Below are 24371 nucleotides of genomic sequence, written 5' to 3'. Positions count from 1 at the left end.
GGCTCTTAACAAGAGGATGATGAACAGCTCCCACACAGGTGGGTGCGACCACACCCTAAAGGCAGAAAATTTTTAAAAACCCTTAAAGGTGTATGGTGCTGATCTAAATACAAATTAGTATTACATGAAAGTAAATGCTTACCCATAAAAAAGACACATCAAACTGTTGCCTGTCTTACAGTTAACTACAATAGAGGAGTTATTCCTAAATCTTCCTTGAGACCTGTTGGGGATGCACATTTCAGCTGAAAGAGCCAAAAATGTTCTCATTGCAACAGAGATCAGCACCAGGTGCCTGCCATTAAAATGTCCCCAGTTCCCCAGAGGTATCATCACTTCAGGGCATTTTGGAAACTCAAAATGGCAGCTGTCAAGTTGCTCAGGCCAGAGTGTTGATTTTTAATTTTCATATAAACAACGATCCGGGGCAGGCATTGGCTCTGAGCTATACCAGGACCAACTCCTGGATGCTTTGTAGTGACACCGGACCTGTTTGATTGCCAGGAGCATAGGAAACTGGCTTATATGAGTCAGACCATTGGTCCACCTACCCCAGTATTGTCAGCACTGACCGGCAGCAGCTGTCCAGGGTTTCAGGTAGGAAGGCTTTCCCAGACCTATCTGGAGACATCAAGTATTGAACCTGGGCCTACTTGCATGCAAATCAGCTGCTCTGTCACTGAGCTATGGTCCTTCTGTGAAAGATAAAGATTCTAGACCTCATGGTTCTGAAAAAAGAACTGATATAAATATGAACACCAGAAGCTGCCTTATACCAAGTTGGTTCAGCTAGCTTAGTGTTGTCTACACTGACTGGCAGCGTCTCTCCAAGGTTTCAAATTCGGGAGTCTTTCCCAGCCCTGCCTAGATGCCAAGTACTGAACGAACAACCTTCTGCATGCAGAACAGATGCTCTGCCCCGGAGCCACCAGCCTTCCTACTCCCAAGCAGTAATTTAATTAAGCAGCAAGCTCAACGGCAGTTCAGGTCAGGCGGATTAGCGCGGGGGTGGAATTAATGCCTCCCAAACTCTCCTCTCATCAGCTGCCCATCACACACACACACACCCAGCTGAAGATCTGAATTGTCTGAGGCCTCCCTTCTGTGCACTCTTTCTCCAGATCCCGAAGATGGGGGCCAGAAAGAGGCTGCGGGTTATCCCAGACTGTGTTGTACTCGGAGTAGACTTATTGAAATTAACAGACTTATAATTAGCCATGCCCGTAAATTTAAATGGGTCTACTCAGAGTATGATGTAGTTGGATGCCACCCCCTAGGTCTAGCTGCAAGGGGAGGTCTCAGTTCCCCTCCCCGCAACAAAAAGGCATCTGAGCTGAAGCTGTGTTGGGGGCTTGAGCGGGTGGGCTGTCCCTTTCTTTCAATTATCAGCGCTGTTCCCTGCACCTTGTTTCTGGGCTTGGTGACAACTGGCAGGGAACTGAACGAACGCCAGCAGAGGTTAACCTCCCAACTCAATTCTGGCACCACCACCTGACAGCTGCTACATTGGATTGAAAGCTCTGAACCACTTGGGAAAGACAAGACCCATCTCTTGTTTTCTCTTGGACAGATTCCACAATTGAGCACGTTTTCATAATTTTTGATGTGGGGCGGCAGATATCCTTCTCTTTTGAGAGGTATCCCAGTCTAGCAATCAAGCTTCCACCCACCGTACCTTCACTGGGTCAGGAATCCCAGCTCTCAGCTGGGTGTGGACATAAATTCAGATACAAGGCGCTCAACCCAATCCTCATCCATTCTTTAGGACTATCTCTTCCCTTTCACTCTCTCTGGGGCCACTAATGATGCTTCCATCACTCACTTGTTTGCAGCAGTCCTTGGATCGGAGCCAAAAGTGATGAAGGGTATTGCCCCAGTTAAATTGCATTTGTATTGGGGAAGTTAGTAAGTCCCTCTGTAAAACTCACCTCACCCAGAAAGTTACTCAAAGCCACTCCAGAGAAAATATAGCCCCCTCCAGACTGGGGTTGTTTTAGAGGTGCGTGGGTGTATTCTGAAACATGCCACTGATGCAACAACAGCACATTAGTGGTGGATTTATCCTGGGCCATCCACACATCACTCTAACCTGTGACACTTCCCCAATGCTACTGCATTATTGCCATTTAGACGGGAATTCTTGTGCAACAAAAGCAGGGCCAATAAAATAAAATAAACTGGAACATTTGCAGTAGAAAAAATTACAAGATTTCAGCAGGAAGTTCTGGGACACGCACATACTGGAAGCACAGTATGGCCACCCTGATTTTTTTGCCGGTCCAAACAGCGTTGAAAGTGTGATCGTGTATAACTGCCCTAATATCATCATGAGGACAAATAAGCATGAATGTGCAATAGAAAGGACATATGGAGGGGCCCATTGAGAAACATGTACTGGGATTTCAGAAAAGCTGGTTTTAATACACTCAGAGAAATACGAGGTAGGCTTCCCTGGCTAGATATACTAGCAGGAAAATGAGCCCAAGACAGAATTCCTGAAGATTTTACTAAAGGTACAAACAACACAAATTCCACTGAGAATCTGGAAAAGCCAAGGCAACTGACAGAAACCTGGTTGTTTTTTTAAGGTCATACATAAAGAACGGAAGCAAGGATTGGTCATCAAGGACGTGGTCGCCCAGATTTGCAGGGGGGAGTGAGGAACGTTATGCTGAGTAGGAGCTGTGGCCAGTAGTGGCTGATGCCCATGGGGACTGAAGGTGCAGAAGGCAGGGAGGTCCAACAGTAGGTGGCGCCAGAGCCAACTCATTCTAGTTTTGTCCCCCTCCTCTTCCCTGCTGAGTTCTACAAGGACTGTGACTACGAAGGAGGGCAATGACCACCTCCTGGACTTGTAAGTAAAAAGGCTGGCAAGGTGGGGTAAAAAGGCTAGCAAGGTGGGGGCAGACTGAGGTTGGTGCCCTGTTTGCCCTTATGGGCTGAGGCTGGCAGGGATGCTTTGAGCAATGGAAATGGCTATTCCAGGAATGTGTGAAGCACGACAAGGGAAACAGGGGGCCTGACTGCTGCTGAGTATGGGTGGTAAAATGTCAACAGGTAACAAATGGACAATGGAGCAGCAGTGGGGGCCCTCTAGATGTTGTAGGACTCCCAACTCCCCTGGCCATCCGCTGCGATGGCTGCTGGGATTTGGAGTCAAACATATGTGAAGGCGACAGAAGTTCCCCATCCCTGACCCAGAGGGAGGTGGTGGCCTCCCACTGGCTGGAGAGCCATCTTTTGGGGAGCAGAGAATTTTAGAATAGGAGAGTTGGAAGGGGCCCGTAAGGCCATCCAGTCCAACCCCTTGCGCAAGGCAGGAATCCAACTTAAAGCACATCCAACAAATGGCTACCCAGCTGGGAACAGGGACAAGGGTATGTTACGGGGGAAATGTGTGTCTGCATTATTGCTTTTTAACTATAAAGTGAGAAATTAATAGAGCAGCTTCTTAATGTAGTAACCAAACAATTGGTTAATATTACTGTGGAGTGAGCAAGCACTGAAAACAGGGAGGTGTTTTTTCCCCCCTTTTGACATAGCTGCTTTCACGCATTGGCTTTTTACACTTTGACATGCAGCTCCCAGAAGGTCAACACGACCCTCGCCCCCAAAGGTTAGCCATTCCCCAGAACGAGGGCATTGAACTAGCTGTACTACGAGCCCTGCCCCCCCAACACCCTTTGTGGGTCTGTGGTCTCAGTGCCACGAGCAATTTAGCTGTGGGGCATTTTGGCAGGCGCCCAAAGGCACGTGCTTTGGAGACAGCTGCTCCCCCTGCCCTGCCCCCCCCCACCCTGATCTCCAAGCAACATGCCTCCCGGGGGCTACTTTGGACCCTTGGTCATCTGCAGCTGCTGTCTGCCTGCTGCGATTCCCCATCAACAATGGAGCAATTCCCTTTCTCAGCAGATTCTGCCTCTCTTCCTCCACCCCCTTTGCCGCAGTCAGCAGGCTCTTTGCCCAACCACTGCCAAGAAAGCCCCACAACTTCACCTTTGCTTAAACGGTGTGCTTTGCTGGGGATGGGATGGGTTTTCTGGGGAAAGCCTCCACTGTAGGGCAGCCCAAGAGGCAAACCTTCTGGGCCCGATCAGAAGTGGTGCCAGAAGGGATTCCCCCCGCCCTTTCCTTTTGCGTTCAAAAAACATCCCTTTGCTCTCAAAAGGATGGGTGGGGAGGTACGAGGTAGATGTCCCTGGAAAGGACCCTCTCTGGCCTTTTTTTCTTCCACCTTGCTAAAATGCCACCAATGACAAACACAGAAGGCACCTGGAAAGGCCTGCCACGAAATCGGTGCCAACTAGGACTCAGTCGCTGTGTGGAGCAGTCGTTATATCTGTTAGCAGTTATGCTTCTGACTAAAAGGAAAAGAGCATGCGAAGTAAAAAACCTCTGCAGTGTTGATTCTGCCATCGCTTTGTCTCATTAAACCACTACATTAAACCCAACAATTGTCAGGGTGCTTAATCCACAGATTCACTTGTACACATCCTTTGGCAATATGGGGACATTTGGCACAAAGCTAACTCACAGGCTGTGTCTACCTAGATATAATTATATTCTGCTTTGGCTAGAATTGGGGGGGGGAGCAAGAGCTGCCTCTGGACTACTAAATAAATAATTCCTGCTCAACTCTGCCCCCCACAACACTTTTCTAGCTTTAGAGCTTTCACCAGGCATTGCCCCAAATCATTCAAGCTTTTGTCTTCATGCAACACATAATCAGGTTTACCAACTGATGTGACATTGGGCCGTGAGTTTAGTTGTTTTTCTCTTTAGGGATTAGAAGTTTGAGAGGAGCCCAGATTCATGGGAAACAGGCCAATCAGTGTACATCATGTTGAAATATGTGGTTCAACTCGAACTCGTGGGTTGAGGCTGCATGGGGTTAAAAAGGGTAGCTAGAGAGGAGACCTCCTGATTGCCAGGCTAATACCTCTCCTTTCATCTCCTGCTGTCTCTCCCTTCCTGATAGACTGATATTCTCAGGATGTTGACCACATCTCCCTCCTTCTCTTGAGAGGGAGAACAGACATCTTCTCTTTGTCTCTCCCTCTCCTCCCAGCATGAAGGCAAACACTAGGCTTAGTGTTTGCATCTCCAACTTAGCTAGTTAGCTAGATGTAGAACTCTTTCCTGTCAAGTATGTACTTCCAGAATAAAGTAGTTATTTCTTATTTTAAAGCTTAAAGTCTCTAATTCGCAGGGAAGGTGTAATCTTTAGCAAAGATTCAAATACACAAAGCTCACTCAGATGCTCAAATACCAAATTCCGTTACTCTGCAACACATCAGACATAAGTCAAATGGAGCCTCCATTCTTAGAGGAAGCATACCTCACTACTGGATACTAAGGAAAAACAAACCTGACCTGGCCTGGTTATGAGCTGCCTAGAGGCCCTGGGGCTGGCCTCAAGATGCCGGGCTTTAGTCAGATCCAGCTGGGCTCTTCTTGGGTCCTTAAGCTTATCTTCAAAATCAAGAGGGCTAGAACCTTAAATGGAATATGAGATTCAGAATTTGGGATATTACCAAATTTCACGTTAGGTGTATCAGTGTGCCTTGGGCAATTGCACAATTCAAAAGGCTTTTGTCCACACAACAGATTCTAAGGGCATAGTTCCAGCTTTCCCCCCCCTTTTTAGTACCAAACCAAAGTAGCAGAAGCAGAACTTCCACTGAGCTTCAACCCCCCCACCCCCCCAGTCAGAGCATGACAGCCACATTCGAGTTGTGGGTCTTGGGGGCACTGGACCACCCCCTCCCTGACACTCCATTCCATGTGCAGAAACCAACCAGAGTGGTAGAGGAATCTTCAAACATAGTGATGGGAGAGCATCCTTTTTACTGCAGCCAAGCTAGTGGGGGGGGAGGCAGGGCAGGTGGTGCAAACACAGTTCTGCCCCGTCTGCCCCCAGCATTTGCCGAGGCCACCATATCACGCTGCCTAACGGTACTAGGGACAGCCCTGGCAGGAAGAGAGTGCTTACTCCAGAGACAGCAGGCCCCAGAGCCCGTTGCTCCAGCTTGGCCCTGGACCCCAACCTTAAGGCTACTTCCACACACAAGGCATAAAATGCTCTTCTCGTATCCGGATCTATTTTTCCAGCGGAGATCATGCTGAGAGCAGCCCCTTTGGAAAGCACTCTGTCAGAGGCAGTCAGTTGTCTGGCGCTGACTGTGCGTCTCCAAAGGGGCTCACTGTAAACTGCCAATCAGCTCATTGGTGGTTGCAGCAAGTGCCTCTGAAGTCCATTTGCAGGTGTAATTCGAATCCAAATTACGCTTGCATCCAGAAAACTTCAAGAGCACTTGGTGTTGGCGCTGCCATCCATGTGCTCTGCTTGCAAAAAAAAAAAATGGGAAGCACCCTTTAAGTTCCCCGCTGGATTCTTTGCAGCCATCTTTTTTTAATCTGATTGTGATTTGAGGAAATCAGCCTGGCCGGCCCCAGTGGGACCCCTGCTGGGCTTAATTAGTCCCACAGACTGGAGGTTCCCTGCTGCTGCCCTGGAGAAAAGCTGGGGAGGACTTGCACTCCTGCCAATAAACCAACCCCCTCGCACTCCTTCTCAGAATATCCCTGGCCCATGCGCTTCCTTAGCAATCCAAGAAAGGGTCAGTTTGTGGGCTTAGAGCTTATGAATTGCAAAAGTGGGAAAACTGCCAAACTGGCAGCTGGTTTGGCAGGCTGCCCCCTCCCCAAAATAGCTTTTTTCTCTGACATTAACACCTGTCCCTCCCCGCTTGCTGCCAGCTTTTCCAAGATGAGTATCACATGGACAGATCTGCCTACCCCACTGCTTGCTTTGGGGGGGGGAGTCATACAATGGAAGGAGGGTAGAAAACAGAGAGCCATTTTTCTTCCAGGAAGAGAGTCAAGGTTCCCCCTGGGGTTTTGGAAGTCTCTGGGAAACGATAAAAAGCAATCTTGTTAAAAAGACACAGCAAGGAGGTTACAGGAAAGACGGGTTCCAGTAAGGAAGGGCGCGAGGAAGAAGAGTTTTCTATCAAAAACCATTAGAGCAGTTGGGGGTACTATTAAAAAAAGACACATCTGTAGAAATGGAAGCATCCAAAAGGGAACGAAGGCCAGGAAAACAAGCCTGACGGCAGTGTTCACTCTTCTTCTCAAGGACGGTTCACGGAGGGCAGAGGCGCAAGGGACCATCGTCGCAGCTCACTAGCCACCCACTTCACAGCCACATCGCTAGTCCGCTTCCACCAGGTCCACGTTCTGAGGACGATCATCAGGCAACCCCTCCCCTCCCCCCCCAATTCCCGCCCAGGCTCAATTGCTCTCCACCAGCTTGGCCAAGTCCTGGCGCAGCTCGCCCAGCTCAAAGATCTTCATGTCCATGATCTCTGCGACCTTGGCCACCTCGTGCAGCATCTTCTCTCGCTCAGAGAGCGTCTTGGCCAGCGACTGCTCCGCCAGGCGCAAACGATGCTCCAGGTCCACGTTGCGTTGCTCCAGGTTCTGACGAGAAAAAGGGGAGAGGAAGGGGTCTCGGGAGGCCCTGCAATCTGGAGGGACCCAGCTCCCCGTTGCTCAGGCACCAACTGGGGAAGGAGGAGGAACACCTGCTTGGCATTCAGAAGGTTCCAGGCTTTGGACAGCCCTTGACCACGACACTCTCCATAGGGCTCCCTCCCTCAGCAAGCGCCTGCCTCCTCACTGCCATTGTCACCAGATGCCCTCCCTTGTCGTGGGGACAGGGGAAGCTGCCTTACATCAGCCAGACCACCTACACTGACTGGCAGCAGCTCTCAGGTGGTCAGGCAGGGGCCATTCCCAGTCCCTGCCTGGTGATGCCGTTGGCGACTCAGCCTGGGACCTTCTGCATGCAAAGCAGACGCTAGTAGTGAAGAGAAGGAGCAAGTCCAGAGGGCTCCTGTTGGGATTCCCTGCTTGGGAGCTGAGTCCTCAACATGCTGAGACCTTGACACTGGCCCCGATCCCCAGCACCTCCAGTTTAAAAGGAGATCTGGTAGCAGCACTGGGGGCTGCATCCAAATAAATCCTAGTCAAAGCAGGCCCATTGAAATTACTGGACCTAAGTTAGTCATGTCCATTAATTTCAATGGGTCTACTCAGGACTAATGTTGAATGCTGAACCCTGAGAAAGGCTCTTCTTGCTGGTCCTGCCTGCCACCATCGAAGGGGACCATTCTGGGCTAGATGGAACGGATGGTCTACACACGGCAGCTTCACATCTCATGCTCAGCTCAAGGCGGCTCAAGCAAGCAAATCCTGCCACTTGGTTCCAGGGAAACGGAAAAGAAATGGCCGCCACACAGCTTGCTACAGCAGGGGTGGGCGGCATCTGTGGCCCTCCAGGTGTCCATCATCATCTCTGGCCATTGACCATGCCGGCTATCAGCCCCAGCAGCCAGCATGGCCAATGGTCAGAGATGATGATGACAGTCCATCAACATCTGGAGTTACAGGAGGAATTGGAGACAGGCCAAAGTTGCTTAGTGGCCAAGAAACAACAGCAAGAAATGTTTTTAATCAGGGCAAAAAGAGTTTGATGTTCTGCTCAGAGCGATTTGGGAAACCCCCAGTGCAGCCTCCCGTCATCTTCCTCCCCCCTCCATTACCTGGACCTTCTGACGGGTGTCCTCGCATTCCTCATCCGTTTCCCAGCATCTCCCTTTCTGGCCCTTTAGCTGCTGAAGCTCCTGAATTATTGGGGGGGGTCATTAAAAAAAGAAGCAGAAATGAAACTATGTCTCAAGTTGTCCTGCTCTGCAAAGCAAAACGAGCCATGGTCAAGTCTGACAGTTCCTCCCCCAAAAACACCAAATCTATTTGTTGTTTTAGAAAGAGCTTTCGAGATGAACGTTATTAAAACAAAAAGGAATACATTCTGACCAGCGTCTCCTACCTTGTTAATTCTGCACTTTAGAAAATAAAGGCTAAGCCAGCCTTTCACCAACCCCCCCCCAAGTTTTTGGACAACAACTCCCACCAGTTCCAGCCAGCAATAACCCCTAACCTACCTTACAGGGTTATTGTAAAGACTGCAAAGGCAATGTAACTCAAAAGCAGTAGTGTAGTGGCAAATTGCGAAGTGCAGGGTCCCTTTGTGAGTCATGCCATGCCTCCCACAGCCACCCCTGCTAAGGTTATGCCACTGACACTCTTGGGGCCTGCATAAGTGACTTGGAAAGCTACAGCAATATAGGAAAAACCTGCATGATGTTGTGTGGAAGCTTCACCCTTTCCTCTCAGTCCTCATGGACGGATCCCTTCCCATGTTCTGCTCAGAGGGATTTGGGAACCCCCCAGTGCAGCCTCCCGTCATTCTCCTCCCCCCTCCATTACCTGGACCTTCACCAGCACACGTAGAATAACCAACTCCCTTGCACACTCCCTCAGCCCCAAAATTACTCATCGGCCATCCACAAGATAATCTTCTCCCCCCCCCGCCCCAAAACAATACTCACAGCCAAGTACTGTGGCTTGCAATTACTTCACAATCTGCACTTCTGTAATTTCATGTAAACAGCAAATAGGAGTTTTGTCAAGTCTCTGACAAACCATCCTACATGTCTGATAGACTTTTTTGGTCACAGACTTCATAGGCCGGCCGGCCTTTGTCAAATGAGACTAATACAGGTAACTTTTCTTCTTTATTTTCCTTCTTTTGGAGACAACTCTTTCTCAGTATTAAAGATAGGAAGACAGGAAGTATTAAAGTCTAGGAAGATAGACAGGAAGACAGGAAACTGCCTTTATACTGAGTCCATCTTGCTTAGCATTGTCTAAAGCTCACTGGGTGACCTTGGGCCAGTCACTGCCTCTCAGCCTCAGAGGAGGGCAATGGTGAACCCCCTCTGAATACCGCTTACCATGAAAACCCTATTCAGAGGGTCGCTATAAGTCGGAATCAGCTTGAAGGCAGGAGATTTACATTTTTTAATTCACATGAATTCTTTAACTATCTTTCTTCTTATCTCTAATCTTGTCATACAACCCAGCCAAAGAAAGAAATTAACAACCTGTTTTATCAAGATAAATCTGCTCTAGTCTCATGCAACCCAATCATATGCATGTTTACTCATAAGCAAGCCCCACTGTGATCAATGAAGCTTACTCCCAAGTACACCAAGTTAGCTTTAACATGTTGGTGGTGTTGCCTTCCTAGCTGAGAAAACTGCTTCCTCAGTCCGCTCCTCCCACAGCAGCAGCATCCATTCCCCACAGGAAGCAGATTCAGGCTGCAATCCAATATATGCCTGGTTCAATGGAAATTACTCCCAGGTAAGTGTGTACTGGATTGCAGCCTAAATTTGTTAATTGAGAGAGAGAGAGAGAGAGAGAGAGAGAGAGAGAGAGAGAGAGATGTGTCTGGGCAGAGTTTGACAGAGAAGGGAAGACATTGCTTTGAATAATCTGTGGCTCATGCAACAAACCGAGGCAAGAAGCACCCATTTTCCTTCTGCATTTGCAAATTATAATTATAATGCTTTGCATCAGGAATACTTTCAGATGCGTGGGGGGGAAGGGAATCGGAGGGGGGAGAAGGCGGGAAGAACTCACAAACTTCTAAAGCCTCTTTTTTTGAAAGAGAGAGAGAGAAAGGCACAATTCTTCATCCCTTTCAAATGCTTTGCAACTAATGTGCCCCTCCTCCTCTTCTGAAACCTGAACTGATCCATCCCCTCTGGGAGGGGGTAAAAAACCCAAGAAGCAAGCACAATATCCAATTCCTTCCTAGGCTGGGAGATCTTCAGTCAAAATAGTCATTCCCGGGGTCGCAACTGCCTCCCACCCTCCCCCTGTGTAACCTCCTTCTCTCAAGTGCAGAGTCCCTTCACGCCACCTCCCTAACATACACACACACCCCTCTGACACTGCGCAGCTATAGATCTGCCACCCCCACTACCATGGAGGAGGAGGCAGGAGCCCCCACAGCACATCCAGACAGCGGAGGCCGCAGCAATATCCCCCCCAGGAGGAAGAGCCACACTGCAGGGCAAGAGGCAGGCTGTAGGCTGGGGTGAGCAAATATCTGCTTAATTCCGACTGCCAACAGCCTGTCTCTCCCCCCACGGTGTTTGGAGAAGCTTTGCAGAAGTCTCTGTTGTATGGTTTGGCTGGGGAGCCCCCTCCCCTCTCGCCTCCTCCTTCGTCCCGGTGTGTGTATGTGAGCGGGTGGCAGATTGGGGACCCGAAGCATCCCCCCCTCCAAAACACACCTGCTCAAAAGCATTTTCTAACCCTCTTATACTTTAGTTCAGGACCTGCTAAGCAATTTGTAGCAATCAGCAAGGGGTTCTGACTCCCAAATGACTAATAGATTTGCCCCCACCCCACAAAAAAGTAAATTAAAATCAGGCTGCTGAAGAACATAATTGGGGGGGGGGAACCAGGAATGGATTTGGGCACAGAAGGACTTGTGACTATGAATTGGCCCATTTGAGTTCCTCGCTTTTCCAATCGAAGATCAGGCCTCCACAGATCCACATCAGTTTGCAATTAAAAAAAAATCCTCATGAAAATTCACCAGCATTTTAGTGCTGCATGCAATTTTGCCTAATATACACATATTTGCAGAGCGATTCCCCCAATACAATGTTGTTTTCATTTATGTGTCCATTTTTATCCACCCTTTAGCCCAGTATTTGCATTTCTGGACATGTTGCTTTGCTGGGAAAGTGCACTGTGAAAATTCAGAGAAGTGTGAATTTCAGTTTTGATTTGCATATTGGCTTGGAAAATGCAAATTAGGTAGGGTCACTTTGAACTGATACCTATTTCAACCCCATCCCTACTGGCGAGCTCGGTTCTGGTACTGGTCACAAATCCCTGCACTGAGTGCGCATTCAGACTGAGGCACCTGGCTTCTTAAGTCTTGGTGTATTGTGAACTGCTGTTTTGAACCCGCCTCTGTCTGGTGGACCTCAGGCTTCTAGCAAACCCAAACCAAAAAAATCCCAAAGTGGATCCCCCAAGGCTGGAGGAGTCTGCCCACTCATTGCTTTAGAGGAGAAAAGTTCATTCTTATTACTGGGAGGGAGGGAGGGAGGGAGGGGAGAGAAAAAACAGGGAGGAACACTGACTCCTCTCACCAAGGCAGGAGTTTGGGCTTGCCCAGCATTCTTGGAAAGGGGGATGCAGATGAGCAGGCACTTGCCCTGTAATTAAACCTCTGTTTTAAACTGTTAATTTAATTGGCACCTGCGTGAGAGGAGACGAAGCGTAGGCTCACGTCAGCTGCTGATGGGAAAAAGGGGCGCAATGCAGGAGTAGGTGGGGGGATTCTAGCAAATCTATCCTGGGTGTGTGTGTGTGAGAGAGAGAGAGAGAGAAAGAGAGAGCAGTTGACCTATCAGGGCAACAGGAGTGGCGCCCTGCCAAGGAGTGTGGTGCGAGTGCCAAGTGATAAATGAGAGAGAGAGTTTCTCACCACCCCACCACCACTTCCCTCAGCAATTCAGCACAGCTATGGCACTAAACAATTTTTGGCTATTGCGATCCCGGCAGGGTGAAGGGTATTCAGCGTGGACTGTGTCTTGTCCCTTTCAAGGAGAACCTCAAAAAATGGCCTTGGGGATCAGATTAGGCCTGAGGAAAATTATTTGCATTGAATCAGCAAAACCTGTCAGGGTCCACATCTTAATTACCTAGAAATTACCTGGAATCAATTGCCTAGAGAGGTAGTGGGCTCTCCGACACTGGAGACCTTCAAGAGGCAGCTGGACAGCCATCTGTCAGGAATGCTTTGATTTGGATTCCTACATTGCGCAGGGAGTTGGACTGGATGGCCTTACAGGCCCCTTCCAACTCTACTACGATTCTCATTCATGAGTGCGGCCAAAGCAGGCAGACACGCGAACTGTTTTAATATTTCACTTCATCTCTCTTGCCCCCTTGGATACACATACTCTGTATCCAACTTTCCCCCACAAAATCACTCCCCCTAACATACACAGTCACACACACCACTAAATACTAGCAGCTAGGAGGAGGGGCAGCAGGAGAGGGTTGTTGCCCTTAGAGGCTGTCCCCTGTTGGAAGCAGAATGCTGGAACAGATGGAACTTTGACCTGACCCAGTGAGGCTGCTCTTATATTCTTATCGGGGCACCCTAAGGCCATCCCCAGGATCTGCACTAGGGGTGCCAAAGAGGAGAAGTCTCCTGTATTTGTATCCAGCCTCTTCCACACAGCCAGTGGTGGCTGGTGGACATTAAGACAGGTGGGGCGGAAGGCAGGGAGCCCAAATAGTAGCTGGAATCACAGCCCATAACAAGGAGAGCCAACTAATTCATGGTTTGTGCCCACCCTCCTCCCTGAGGGCAACACCAAGACTAAGGAGGAGGTGGAAGCAGTAGCTGACAGGCCCGGCTGCCCCCTGAACCGGTTGGAAGTAAGGGGGCATGCAGGTGGGGGCTGGCTGGGGGCAGAATGAGGCTGGTGGGGCTGTGCCCCACTCATCCTAATGGAACAACCTTCACTGCGCACAATGATTCAAACGGTGATGCTGCCCAGGGCTTCTGCTGGGAGGGAGAGATATAAATCAAATAATAAATAAATAAAAAGTGAAAACCCCCGTGCACTCAGTCCACATGATGCCTTGTAGACATTGATAGGCAAAACAGAAAAAAACAGAGAGTGTCCCCTGCCTGCAAGGAGCGTACAATCTTAAAACTGACAATGGGGAAGACAGACATCAACTTTCACAACCAACTAAAAACTCATACAATGAACCAAGTAAGATTTCTTCTGTCGGTAAGGACTTACCTGCAACAATCCTCCGCATTTATACAGCACTTTCTTTCAAAGCACATCTGACATGCAGTTATCTTGTAATGTAATCCTTACAGCAATCCTGCAAGGTAGGACTACATTACTGTTTCCATTTTGCAGGACTGAGGCTGAAACAGAGCAGTTTGCCTCTGGCCCTAAAAAACTGTGGACTGCTGAATTTGTAGCTATTTCTTAGCCACCAGGTGGGACACGGCAACTTACCTCATCTTTGGCTTTCACTAGTTGCTCCAACTCTTCCAGGGCCGGACTGGCCTCTTTGACTTCACTCAAGGAATTGTGGCCTCTTTGGGCTTCCAGCTCGGCCACCTGTGAACGGATGGCGGGAAAGTGGACAGATTTACTCAGAATGGCAGGGACAGAAGGCTGCTTCAAAATGGGTGGTTGCCTGGGGTAAAGGACAAGACGGCACCCCAACTTCCCACCCCCAGTTCCAAGTACCAAAGTCAACTGTGCTGAGTTGAATCTTACTCCATCCTCCGTTACACCTGAGAGCAGCAGGCTGGCTTAGGGGGCACAGCACAGGCCATGTACCACACACAGACCACTCCAGCCCTCCTCTGCTTGGTAGGAGGCAATATTCTACCAGACCTTCTCAGTTGTGATTTCTAATTTGTGGAACACTTTCTCCAGTGAGGTGCGCCTTGAGCCTTACAGTCATAGCATCATAGAGTTGGAAGGGGCCTATAAAGCCATCAAGTCCAACCCCCTGCTCAATGCAGAAATCCAACTGAAAGCATGCCCAACAGGGGGGTGTCCAGCTGCCTCTTGAAGGCCTCCAGGGTTGGAGAGCCCACCACCTCCTGAGGTCATTGGTTCCATTGTCATACCGCTCCAACAGTTAGGACGTTTTTCCTGATGTTCAGCAATCTGGCTTCCAGTAACTTGAGCCCATTATTCTGTGTCCTGCACCCTGGGACAATCGAGAAGAGATCCTGGCCCTCCTCTGTGTGGCAACCTTTCAAGGACTTGAAGAGTGCTGTCCTGTCTCCCCTCAGTCTTCTCTTCTCCGGGCTAAACATGCCCAGTTCTTTCAGTCTCTCCTCATAGGGCTTTGTTTCTAGTCCCCTGATCATCCTCGTTGCCCTCCTCTGAACTTGTTCCAGTTTGTCTGCATCCTTCTTAAAGTGTGGTGTCCAGGACTGAAAGCAGTACTTAAGATGAGGCCTAACCAGTGCTGAACAGAGGGGAACGAATACTTCACGCAATTTGGAAACCTTCCCTGGCATTTATTAGGCAGCAGGTAAACGTGTACCTCTTTCGCTCGGCATTTGATGGACTACAATTAGGTTGTTTGTTGCAAATTCCTTTGGGCCTCCAGATGTTGTTGGACTACAGCTCCCATCAGCCTCCATGGCTGGTCATACGGGCTGCTGGGGCTGTAGGAGTTGCAGTTGAGCAACATCTGGAGGGCCACAGGTTGCCTGTCCTGCTGTAAATCATGCTGCCAATGTTTTTTGCTGTTGCTGGCAGTTGTTTTGTGGATTTTTAAAAATGAATTGTATTTTTTATTTAACAAATGACTAACAAGTTCAATTAATAATTATGGGTTGTGTGCAACTAATCCTTTTTCAAAGTAGACCCTATAAATTAATGGACCTAAGTTAGTCATGTTCTTCCCCCCCCCAAACGGGTCTACTCTGACTAGGAGTTAGTTGGATACAACCCAATAATAATCATGAGGATGAGGATACTACTACTACTACTACTACTTATAATAATAATAACAACTTAACCCACTAAATGGCTTTCTCCGATTCACAGCCAGCATGATAGTGCAGGCTACTAGTCTCTTGGCAAGCTATCAAAAAAATAAATTGCAGGCAAACAACTTTTAGGGGTTTCTCTACAAGGCCAGGTTAATGGGGGGAGGCGTTCCTCAGAGAAATCAGCAGCTTCCCCCTCCCACAACCCCCCCATTTATTTATTTATTTAATTTTATTTTTATACTGCCCATAGCAAAGCTCTCAGGGCAGTGTACAACAAATAAAAATATATATTTACATTTCAATATAAAAACCACCTTATCCTCAAATGAACAATTAGACAAACAGATAAAACATATAACTAACATATACAACATTAAATACAAATACTAAAATATTAAAATGTTAAAATGCCTGGGCAAAGATTGATGGATCTCTGTTGCTACTTGGGAGGTAAGGCACCTCTTCTACCCTCCCACCCATCCCCTCTACAGACCCCAACAATTGCACACACTACGTTTTCAAGGTTTCTTAAGACCTATGAATTTGTTCTTTTCGTCTACTGAAAACTGCTCTTTGGGCCAAGAGAACCAAGGGGTGCTTCCAGACTGTCGCTGTTTTGCAGGCGGCATTCACTTTCAATGAGTTCAAATCAGCAGGGCCTGATCAACTGCATCCTAGAGTATTGAAGAAACTGGCTGAAGACCTCGCAGAACCGCTGTCTTATCTTTGTGAAATCATGGAGGACCGGTGAAGTACCAGATGACTGGAGGAGAGCTAATGTTGTCCCTATCTTCAAAAAGGGCAAGAAGGAGGAACCAGGGAACTACAGACCAGTCAGCCTAACATCAATCCCTGGAAAAACTCTGGAGCAGATTATAAAGCAGTCAATCTGTAAGCAACTTGAAAAGAATGCAGTGATTACTAGGAGCCAACATGGATTTATGAATAACAAATCCTGCCAAACTAATCTCATTTCATTTTTTGATCAGGTAACCTCCCTTGTAGACTGTGGGAATGCTGTGGACATAATATATCTCGACTTCAGTAAAGCTTTTGACAAAGTGTCCCATGATATTCTGATTAGCAAGCTAGCTAAATGTGGGCTGGATGGAACAACTATCAGGTGGATCCACAGTTGGCTCCAGAATCATACTCAAAGAGTGCTTATCAATGGTTCCTTCTCAAACTGGACGGAAGTAACGAGTGGGGTACCACAGGGCTCGGTCCTGAGCCTAGTGCTCTTTAATATTTTTATTAACGACTTGCATGAGGAGATCATGCTTATCTAATTTGCAGATGATACAAAATTGGGGGGCACAGCTAATACCATCGAAAACAGAAACAAAATTCAACCTTGATAGGCTGGAGCATTGGGCTGAAAACAACAGAATGAAATTTAACAGGGATAAATGCAAAGTTCTGCACTTAGGAAAAAGAAACCAAATGCACAGTTATAACATGGGGGATACTTGGCTCAGCCATACGACATGTGAGAAGGATCTTGGAATTGTCATTGATCACAAGCTGAATATGAGCCAACAGTGTGAAGTGGCTGCAAAAAAGGCAACTGCTATATTAGGCTGCATTAACAGAAATATAGTTTCCAAATCGTGTGAAGTATTAGTTCCCCTCTATTCAGCACTGGTTAGGCCTCATCTTGAGTACTGTGTCCAGTTCTGGTCTCCGCACTTCAAGAAGGATGCTGACAAACTGGAAGAGGTTCAGAGGAGGGCAACAAGGATGATCAGGGGACTGGAAACCAAGCTCTATGAGGAGAGACTGAAAGAACTGGGCCTGTTTAGCCTGGAGAAGAGAAGACGGAGGGGAGATATGATAGCACTCTTCAAGTACATAAAAGGTTGTCACACAGAGGAGGGCCAGGATCTCTTCTCGATTGTCCCAGGGTGCAGGACACGGAATAACGGGCTCAAGTTGCAGGAAGCCAGATTTCAACAGGACATCAGGAAAAACGTCTTAACTGTTAGAGCCATACGACAATGGAACCAATTACCTAGAGAGGTAGTGGGGTCTCCGACACTGGAGGCCTTCAAGAGGCAGCTGGACAGCCATCTGTCAGGAATGCTTTGATTGGGATTCCTGCATTGAACAGGGGGTTGGACTTGATGGCCTTATAGGCCCCTTTGAACTCTACTCTTCTATGATTCCATCACATACCAGCTCATTCATGTGGCACAATTACCCTTGATTGGGAGGGTCTTGCACAACAATCCCACTTCCCCAAAAATCAGCCTTTTTGAGATAAAAGTCACTGGAAACACAGTACTGAGCTAGATGGAGTGGTGGCCTGACTTGGTATAAGGCAGATTCCAATTCTTCCTAAGATGAACTCCAGTTATCAACACCCGCCTTGCCTTGACGCCTCCTTTTATCAGCAGCTTCTATGTCCTGCCTCCTCTTTCTTTCCACACTTGCTTGCAAAGCCAGGTCAGCTGATGCAAAAGTGTAGCAACGGGGCTGGATCCTCAGGTCTGTTATGTTGTTTCTTTCCCTCTGCAGAAGCCAAGCAGGGATACTGCAGTATTTCAACGTTGTGAAACCCAGTGGCGAGATAGCGGGGCACTTTCCTATATTCCGAACATTGCAGCGCAGAGAACCGGGTCAGTGAGAGAGAATGTCAATTATTCATTGAGATGGATTCATTTTTAGAAGCTCATTCTTCAAGCCTGCATCAGCTGCTTGAGTGAGGTGGGGCTCGGAGCCACGGGGAGACAAAGCTGGAGAAAGCTTAAAAGGATAAGCCTCTATCAATGGTTGTGGGGCAGGGGGGAAAATAGTAAGATTCCTGGGATTAATTCAGAACCTCAGACATGAAAGAAAGATTGTAACTCTCATGACTGTAAAGATAAGCTTAAGGAGCACTCTTCAAGTACATGAAAGGTTGTCACATAGAGGAGGGCCGGGATCTCTTCTCGATCATCCCAGAGTGCAGGACACGGAATAATGGGCTCAAGTTGCAGGAAGCCAGATTTCGACTGGACATCAGGAAAAACTTCCCAACTGTTAGAGCGGTACGTCAATGGAACCAATGACCTAGAGAGGTGGTGGGCTCTCCGACACTGAAGGCCTTCAAGAGGCAGCTGGACAATCATGTTTCGGAATGCTTTGATTTGGATTCCTGCATTGAGCAGGGGGTTGGACTGGATGGCCTTATAGGCCCCTTCCAACTCTACTATCCTATGAGCCAACCCCCCCCCCAAAAAATGTCCATCTAGACTAGGGTTCTCTTCTTGACATTCCAGTGATTAAGAGTGTCAGGCTACAACCTGGGAGGATCAGGGTTCAAGTCTGCTATAAAGCTCACTGGACCTTGGACCAGGCCCTTACTCTCTCTCTTTCTCTGTGCCTAACCTACCTGTTGTGAGCATAAGATGGGTGGTAGGGAGGATTGGGGAAATGTGCATGTTCCTTGAAGGAAAAATGGGATAGAGATATAATAAGTAACACAATATTATTTTTTGCAATCATAAAAGCTATAGATGCTCCTGAGGAATTAGCACTGGAGACTGGTCCAGTAGGGCCAACTGGCACTGTCCCACCCACCTCCGTTTGCCCTCAGCCAGCCACACACCCCTCCAGCTGCCTGCCTTTTTACTTACAGCCAGCCCAGAGGGTGGCCCTGGCTGTCATTTCCTCTTCTTAATCTCAGTGTTGCCCTTGTGGAACTCGGCAGCGAGCAGGAGGGAGACAAAACTAGAATGAGTCGGCTCCGCCTGTCATTGGCTCTGGCTCCGCCTACTGCTGGGTTCCCTTCATGGGCCTGGACTTAGGGGTGGGTGAGCTGGGCTGAGTGGGATGCCAAGTTCTGCTCAGTGACTGTATTTTTTTAATGTACTGTCTGGAGTGAGCTATGGTGGCAAAAAGCAAGTGTCTGTAACCTTTTTTTCAAGTTTCTATAGGTCGTTTGGGTACTAACGGCAAAAATGATCTTCCTTCAATTAGCTTTTTTCTCATTTTCTGCTTTGATATCATTTGCACTAGGTAAAAATCAGGGGAACACAACTTTACTTTGAGGCAACGACAGCACTTCAAATACTATAAATGCTATATAAATAATAATAAAGGCATAAGCTGTAAGAGGTCAACTGGATATCTTCTATTTATTGGTTTCCTTTCTTATTTTCAAACATAGAAATAATGGATGTTCATGATGAAGTAAACATTTTACATAGATGTGTATGGAACATAATAGATGCTAATCTGACTGTAAAATGTATCCTTGGAAGGCTGCAAGGGAGGGGCCTGCTTGTTAGTGAGGCTTGTAGCCCAAGCGTAAGGGAGTCTTAACCCATCACGGTAAGGAAAAATCTTCATGTCTGGACAACAATAGAGATAAGGCTTATGATTGTCCCAGGACAAGTAGCCCTGGTTACAGAGTTTGTTGTAAGGACAGAAGGAACAGGGAAGGCTTTAAGAAGGGATTCTGTGGCAGAGTAAGTGGCCTGTTCTTGTCACAGAAAGAACTCATGGGGAGAGAGTTCAAGTAGTGACTAAGTGAGTGAACGCCACCTAAGATTTCCAAGGAAGTTGCCACTGGAAAGTAAATTTTCCAGGGAAAGACATAGGAGTGGTATGAGAACAAGGAAACTATAGAGTTAAAATCTACCTTAACATAAACACAGTGCTCCAAAAAAGGAGTTAAGGTACAGAGATAAAATACAATGTTTTATAAAATAATGTCAAAAAATGTGGAGCGTGGTATGAGAACAAGCCTTAAGGGAAGAATCCTTCCCGAGTGAGCAGCAGAGAAGGCCAGCAGCAGGTCAGAACCAGAAGACCTGTGAGACTGAGACCCACGAAGCAGAAAGAAGCTCTGCCAGAAGGGGTTTGGAATCTGGAGGACATACTCAGGAGGAGCACAGCCCAACCCCTATTCCCTTATCCCCAAGCAAGAAAAAATGAAGCACATCTATCATTCTGCTTGATCCCAGGGCAAGGAGGAGCTGCAGGCAAGAATTCTCAGATGTAGACCATGCATGCAGTAATTCTCACGTGTGGCCCCCAGCTTTGTACAGACATGCATGGTTCCTTATAGGGGGCAGCAGCAGGGCCCCCATAATTACATCTGCAGCAGGCTCCATAAACTCTCTGGGTGGCCCCCGCAAAGCTGACCATGGGGAGGGGGCAAGTGAAAGCACTCCTTGCCCAGGACACTATTTATCCTAGTTCTGTCCTTGCATTCCACCCCACCAATCCCAGTGGGCACCAGCCACCACTGGGAATTATGAGTTGGTGGTCTGATATTCTGTCCTCCACCCTGCTCTCGTCCACCCTCTAAATGACACTCCTGGCTTTAGCAGTAAACTCACTTCTGCTATACCAAATGGCATAAATGAACTCAAAGCTGTGGCAAGCCACACATGCACAGGACTCTGTTCAAAATGCAGAAATTAAAAAAGGAAAAGAACTGTGACACACTTTGGAAACAGACTTGGACTGCTTCCAGTCAGATGCTTATTGTGTGAAGAGCGCTCTTCCTACAAGTTTTTTTGCAGTGTCCACACAATGTTATTGCCATCAAAATCCCAGCCCCTATTTCCTCCCTCCTACCAAGCCCTGTAGCCAGTCTTCCCTGTTAAGTGAGGCATTTTGGGGGAAGGAGGTGCATAGCCCCAGCCAATCCCCCCTCCCACTCATTAACATTCAAGGGAAAACTTTTTAACTGGTTGCTACATAAAGGACTGAGTAACTGGAAACTAACTGTGGAAAACATTAGGACTTTTTTTACTTGCTTGCTGGGGTGATTTTTCTGCCCAGAGCCCTAAAAAGACCTCATGCTGAGCTGCGCAGATTGGGAAAATCAGGAATTAGGCTTGAGTTACAGCCTAGGTGGCCAGCCAGCCAGCTAACTGTAGTGGGCACAGAATTGCTTCTTTACCTCTAGGGTTGTTTTCATCCTTTGTCATCCAGTACGCAAGAAAAACAAGGAAAAAAACCCGCCACTATGACTGAGTGTAGTGAGTGCTTTAAAGGGTAACTGAGGGTAAAGGGTAACTGAGGGTAAAGGGTACCTTAGGGTACACTTTTAGATCACCTCTTTATTTCACCATTTAGCAATAAGCACCCAACCCTGCTCAATTCATCATAACTGCAGAATAAATTAACTCTCACTTTTTAGTGCAGACAAACATGCTTCTTTATTGCTGTCTGGGTAAAGAACACAGCTGGAAGTGAAACTGAAACGCAAAGCAAAGGAATGTCCAAGGAGTGGAGTCGAACTCTAGCCCATAATACAAAGTTCTAATCTTTAACTCTTCAAGAGTCATGTTACTGTACATGCTTTTCCCCCCAGGATCTCTTAAGTAATTTATTGAGTGATTGTGATAATGAACAATCCACCCTGTCAGGGAAAGTCTTCAGTGAGCAGACTTGTTGGGGCTCCTCCCGATGACGCTTTTGTTCTGCACTCGCCCTGCCTTATTCACTGAATTTTTCAGAGGGTCCTATCCTTTAATTGCTCCTGTTCTTAAAACAAGCTGCCGTTCTTTAACAGAGTCTGTCATTATCTGTCATATTACAAATTAAAAACACAATTCCCCCCCCCCAAAAAATATGGGGTGGTGGTGAAGCACAGTTCAGGGGGTGCAACCATTTGCACCACCTTAGCTATTGGGCTGCATTCCACCCCCCACCTTTAATTTAGGAATGTAGGAATTTCGGTAGCATTGTTTTTTAAATGTTTTAATCTTTCTTCCTGTTTTTCTTTTTTAATATCTGGTCTGTGACCGTAATAAAACCATTCATTCATTCATTCATTCACCCCCACCTTTAATTTGCATTTTCCCTTTCTGGGGAAAATCTGTTAAGTTAAAAAAATCTGTTGCCACATGCAAAATCTCAAGGACTTTTTGCAGTGTTATGTCCCTTCCTACTCTCTGACTGAAAGGACCCCAAGTGACCTGAAATTCTAAATTCCAGGGAGAAAGATCGGGCAAGGAGAATTTCAGAAGCATCAGCTACCCAATAAAAGCCCACCGAGAAAACCACAGAGGTTCTCCAGGGACTAGCCACAATGAAACCAACTGCTGTAGATAAAAGGCGCAGATGAGGCTGGAAGGGGGCCAGTTTTGGGTTGACTGTGCAGGCATAGTTTCCCAGGGTGCTGAGGGTTATTCAGTGGAGTAAAGCTTCACTCTGTTTTCATTATGGAGTCACCAGGCTGTGGTTAAAAGAACTGTGGAGCAAAGCTGGGGGAGTTGGGTGGGTGTGGGGAGAGAAAGCTGCCAAGCCTAGAATTAATTTCCCAGGACTTTCTCAGCACTTCCAGGTTGTCGCTATTTTGCAGGTGGGATTCAGACATACACAGGCAAATTCAGATTATGCAATTAAAGCTGATTTGGAGTGACAAACCTGCTTCTCCAAAAGATGCACTGGAAAGTGGGGAATAGCCGGCTGTGGGACTGGAGCCACTCCCTCCCAGGTCCCTGTGTCTTCAGCCAGCACTACAGCCAATCAGCAATCAGGATTAATCCCCTTTTATGCTGATTGGCTCCCACTGGCTGTTGTGGAAGGAGAGTCACCAGGAGCAGAGTCAAGAAGGTAAGGTCAACAACAGTGAGAGAGTTTACAGAGAGGAGAGGAGGATGGATAGCCAGGCCACCCACACATTTATTTTCTTTAATTCTTTAAGCAGAGGCTCCTAAACTATGGTCTGCACCTCCCCCCCCCGCTTGTTTTTAAAAACCTGTTCTAGGGCTAGCTGGAGAGGGAGGGAGAGTATTACAGCCCATTCCTATGCATGTTTACTTGAAAGTAAATCCCACTGAATTCAATTTGACTTACTCCTAAGTAAATGTGCCTTGGATTATTTATTTATTTTTTATTTTATTTAATTTATATACCGCCCTAAGCCAAAAAGGCTCTCTGGGCGGTGTACATAAAAGATAAAACAAGCAAGATATATAAATACAGTAAATATAACAGAATCAAAAATCAAAACAACAAGCAACCTCACAACCCATTCCTACGCATGCTCACTCAGAAGTAAGCCCCACTGTGTTCAATTGGACTTACTACCAGGTAAGTGTGTATTTCACAACCAGAAGAAGATTGTCAGAAAACTCTGACAAAGCAAATGAAATCCCAGGACTCCAGTCTAAAGGGGTAACCTTCTCAGACTGGTACCTTACTGTTTTGGAGCAGTCATCCCTATAATGTTGGGATGCAACATTCATTCATCAGCTTACAGCTCTTGATTTTCAACAACATTCTTTAGACAAAATGGATTAATATCTCCCTAGCCTTTAAAATGTTCTTGAAATCACTGGCAGTGCAATCTTTTACATGTCTACTCAGCAGTAAGTCCCACTGAGTTCAGTGGAGCTCACTTCTGGCAAGATCAGGTGTGGCAGACCAATGGTATCTACTCTGCATGGACAAACACACAAACTCTGTGTGTGTGTGTGTGAGAGAGAGAGAGAGAAATCCAAGGGGGGGGGGAGATGTGTGGTTTTGTTCCAGCCCAATGCCAGGAGTTAAGAAAGGGAAAGCAAAAAAATGGGGGGGGGGAGTGTGTGTAGCTCAATACACAGCGGGGTGCATCTGGATGCTTCTGTTGGGGTGTGTGGAGTTATGTTACTCTAGGTCTTTCATCTGCTGATCTTAGGCTGGCAATGCTACATTCAGAGCAAGATCAGGCTCTGTATTTCAAATGGAGGGGGTTGAAAGTGATTTAATTTACAGCAGTTTTCTTCAGATGCTCATGCTGGGATAAAATAGTCAAAAATCGAGCATTCATTTGCTATTGTTAGTTATTAATACTTCATAATAACTATAGCATTTTTTCTTTTTTGAACAAAAAGGATTTGAAGTCCCCACTCAGCCCTGAAGCTCACTTGGGCCAGTCACTATCTCTTAGCCTAGA

The 24371-nt window shown here is 47.3% G+C and overlaps 1 protein-coding gene across 3 annotated transcripts in view; it reads right to left on the bottom strand.

Moving 5' to 3' along the window:
• Positions 1 to 5714: 5714 nt before the first annotated feature.
• The window catches only part of HOMER3 (homer scaffold protein 3), a 57367-nt gene continuing 38710 nt past the window's right edge, over positions 5715 to 24371 (bottom strand). For all 3 annotated transcript variants that reach the window (XM_061600744.1, XM_061600745.1, XM_061600746.1), the window contains 3 exons: positions 13986 to 14090; positions 8607 to 8687; positions 5715 to 7482 (listed from right to left, as the gene is read on the bottom strand). In XM_061600744.1, the coding sequence (XP_061456728.1) occupies positions 7294 to 7482; positions 8607 to 8687; positions 13986 to 14090 (375 nt within the window). In that variant the 3' untranslated portion in view covers positions 5715 to 7293. The remainder of the gene's footprint in view (positions 7483 to 8606; positions 8688 to 13985; positions 14091 to 24371) is intronic.

The sequence above is a fragment of the Rhineura floridana genome, chromosome 18 (genome assembly GCF_030035675.1).
Source record: "Rhineura floridana isolate rRhiFlo1 chromosome 18, rRhiFlo1.hap2, whole genome shotgun sequence".
Taxonomy (NCBI): domain Eukaryota; kingdom Metazoa; phylum Chordata; class Lepidosauria; order Squamata; family Rhineuridae; genus Rhineura; species Rhineura floridana.
This window is presented reverse-complemented; position numbering and strand designations above follow the sequence as displayed.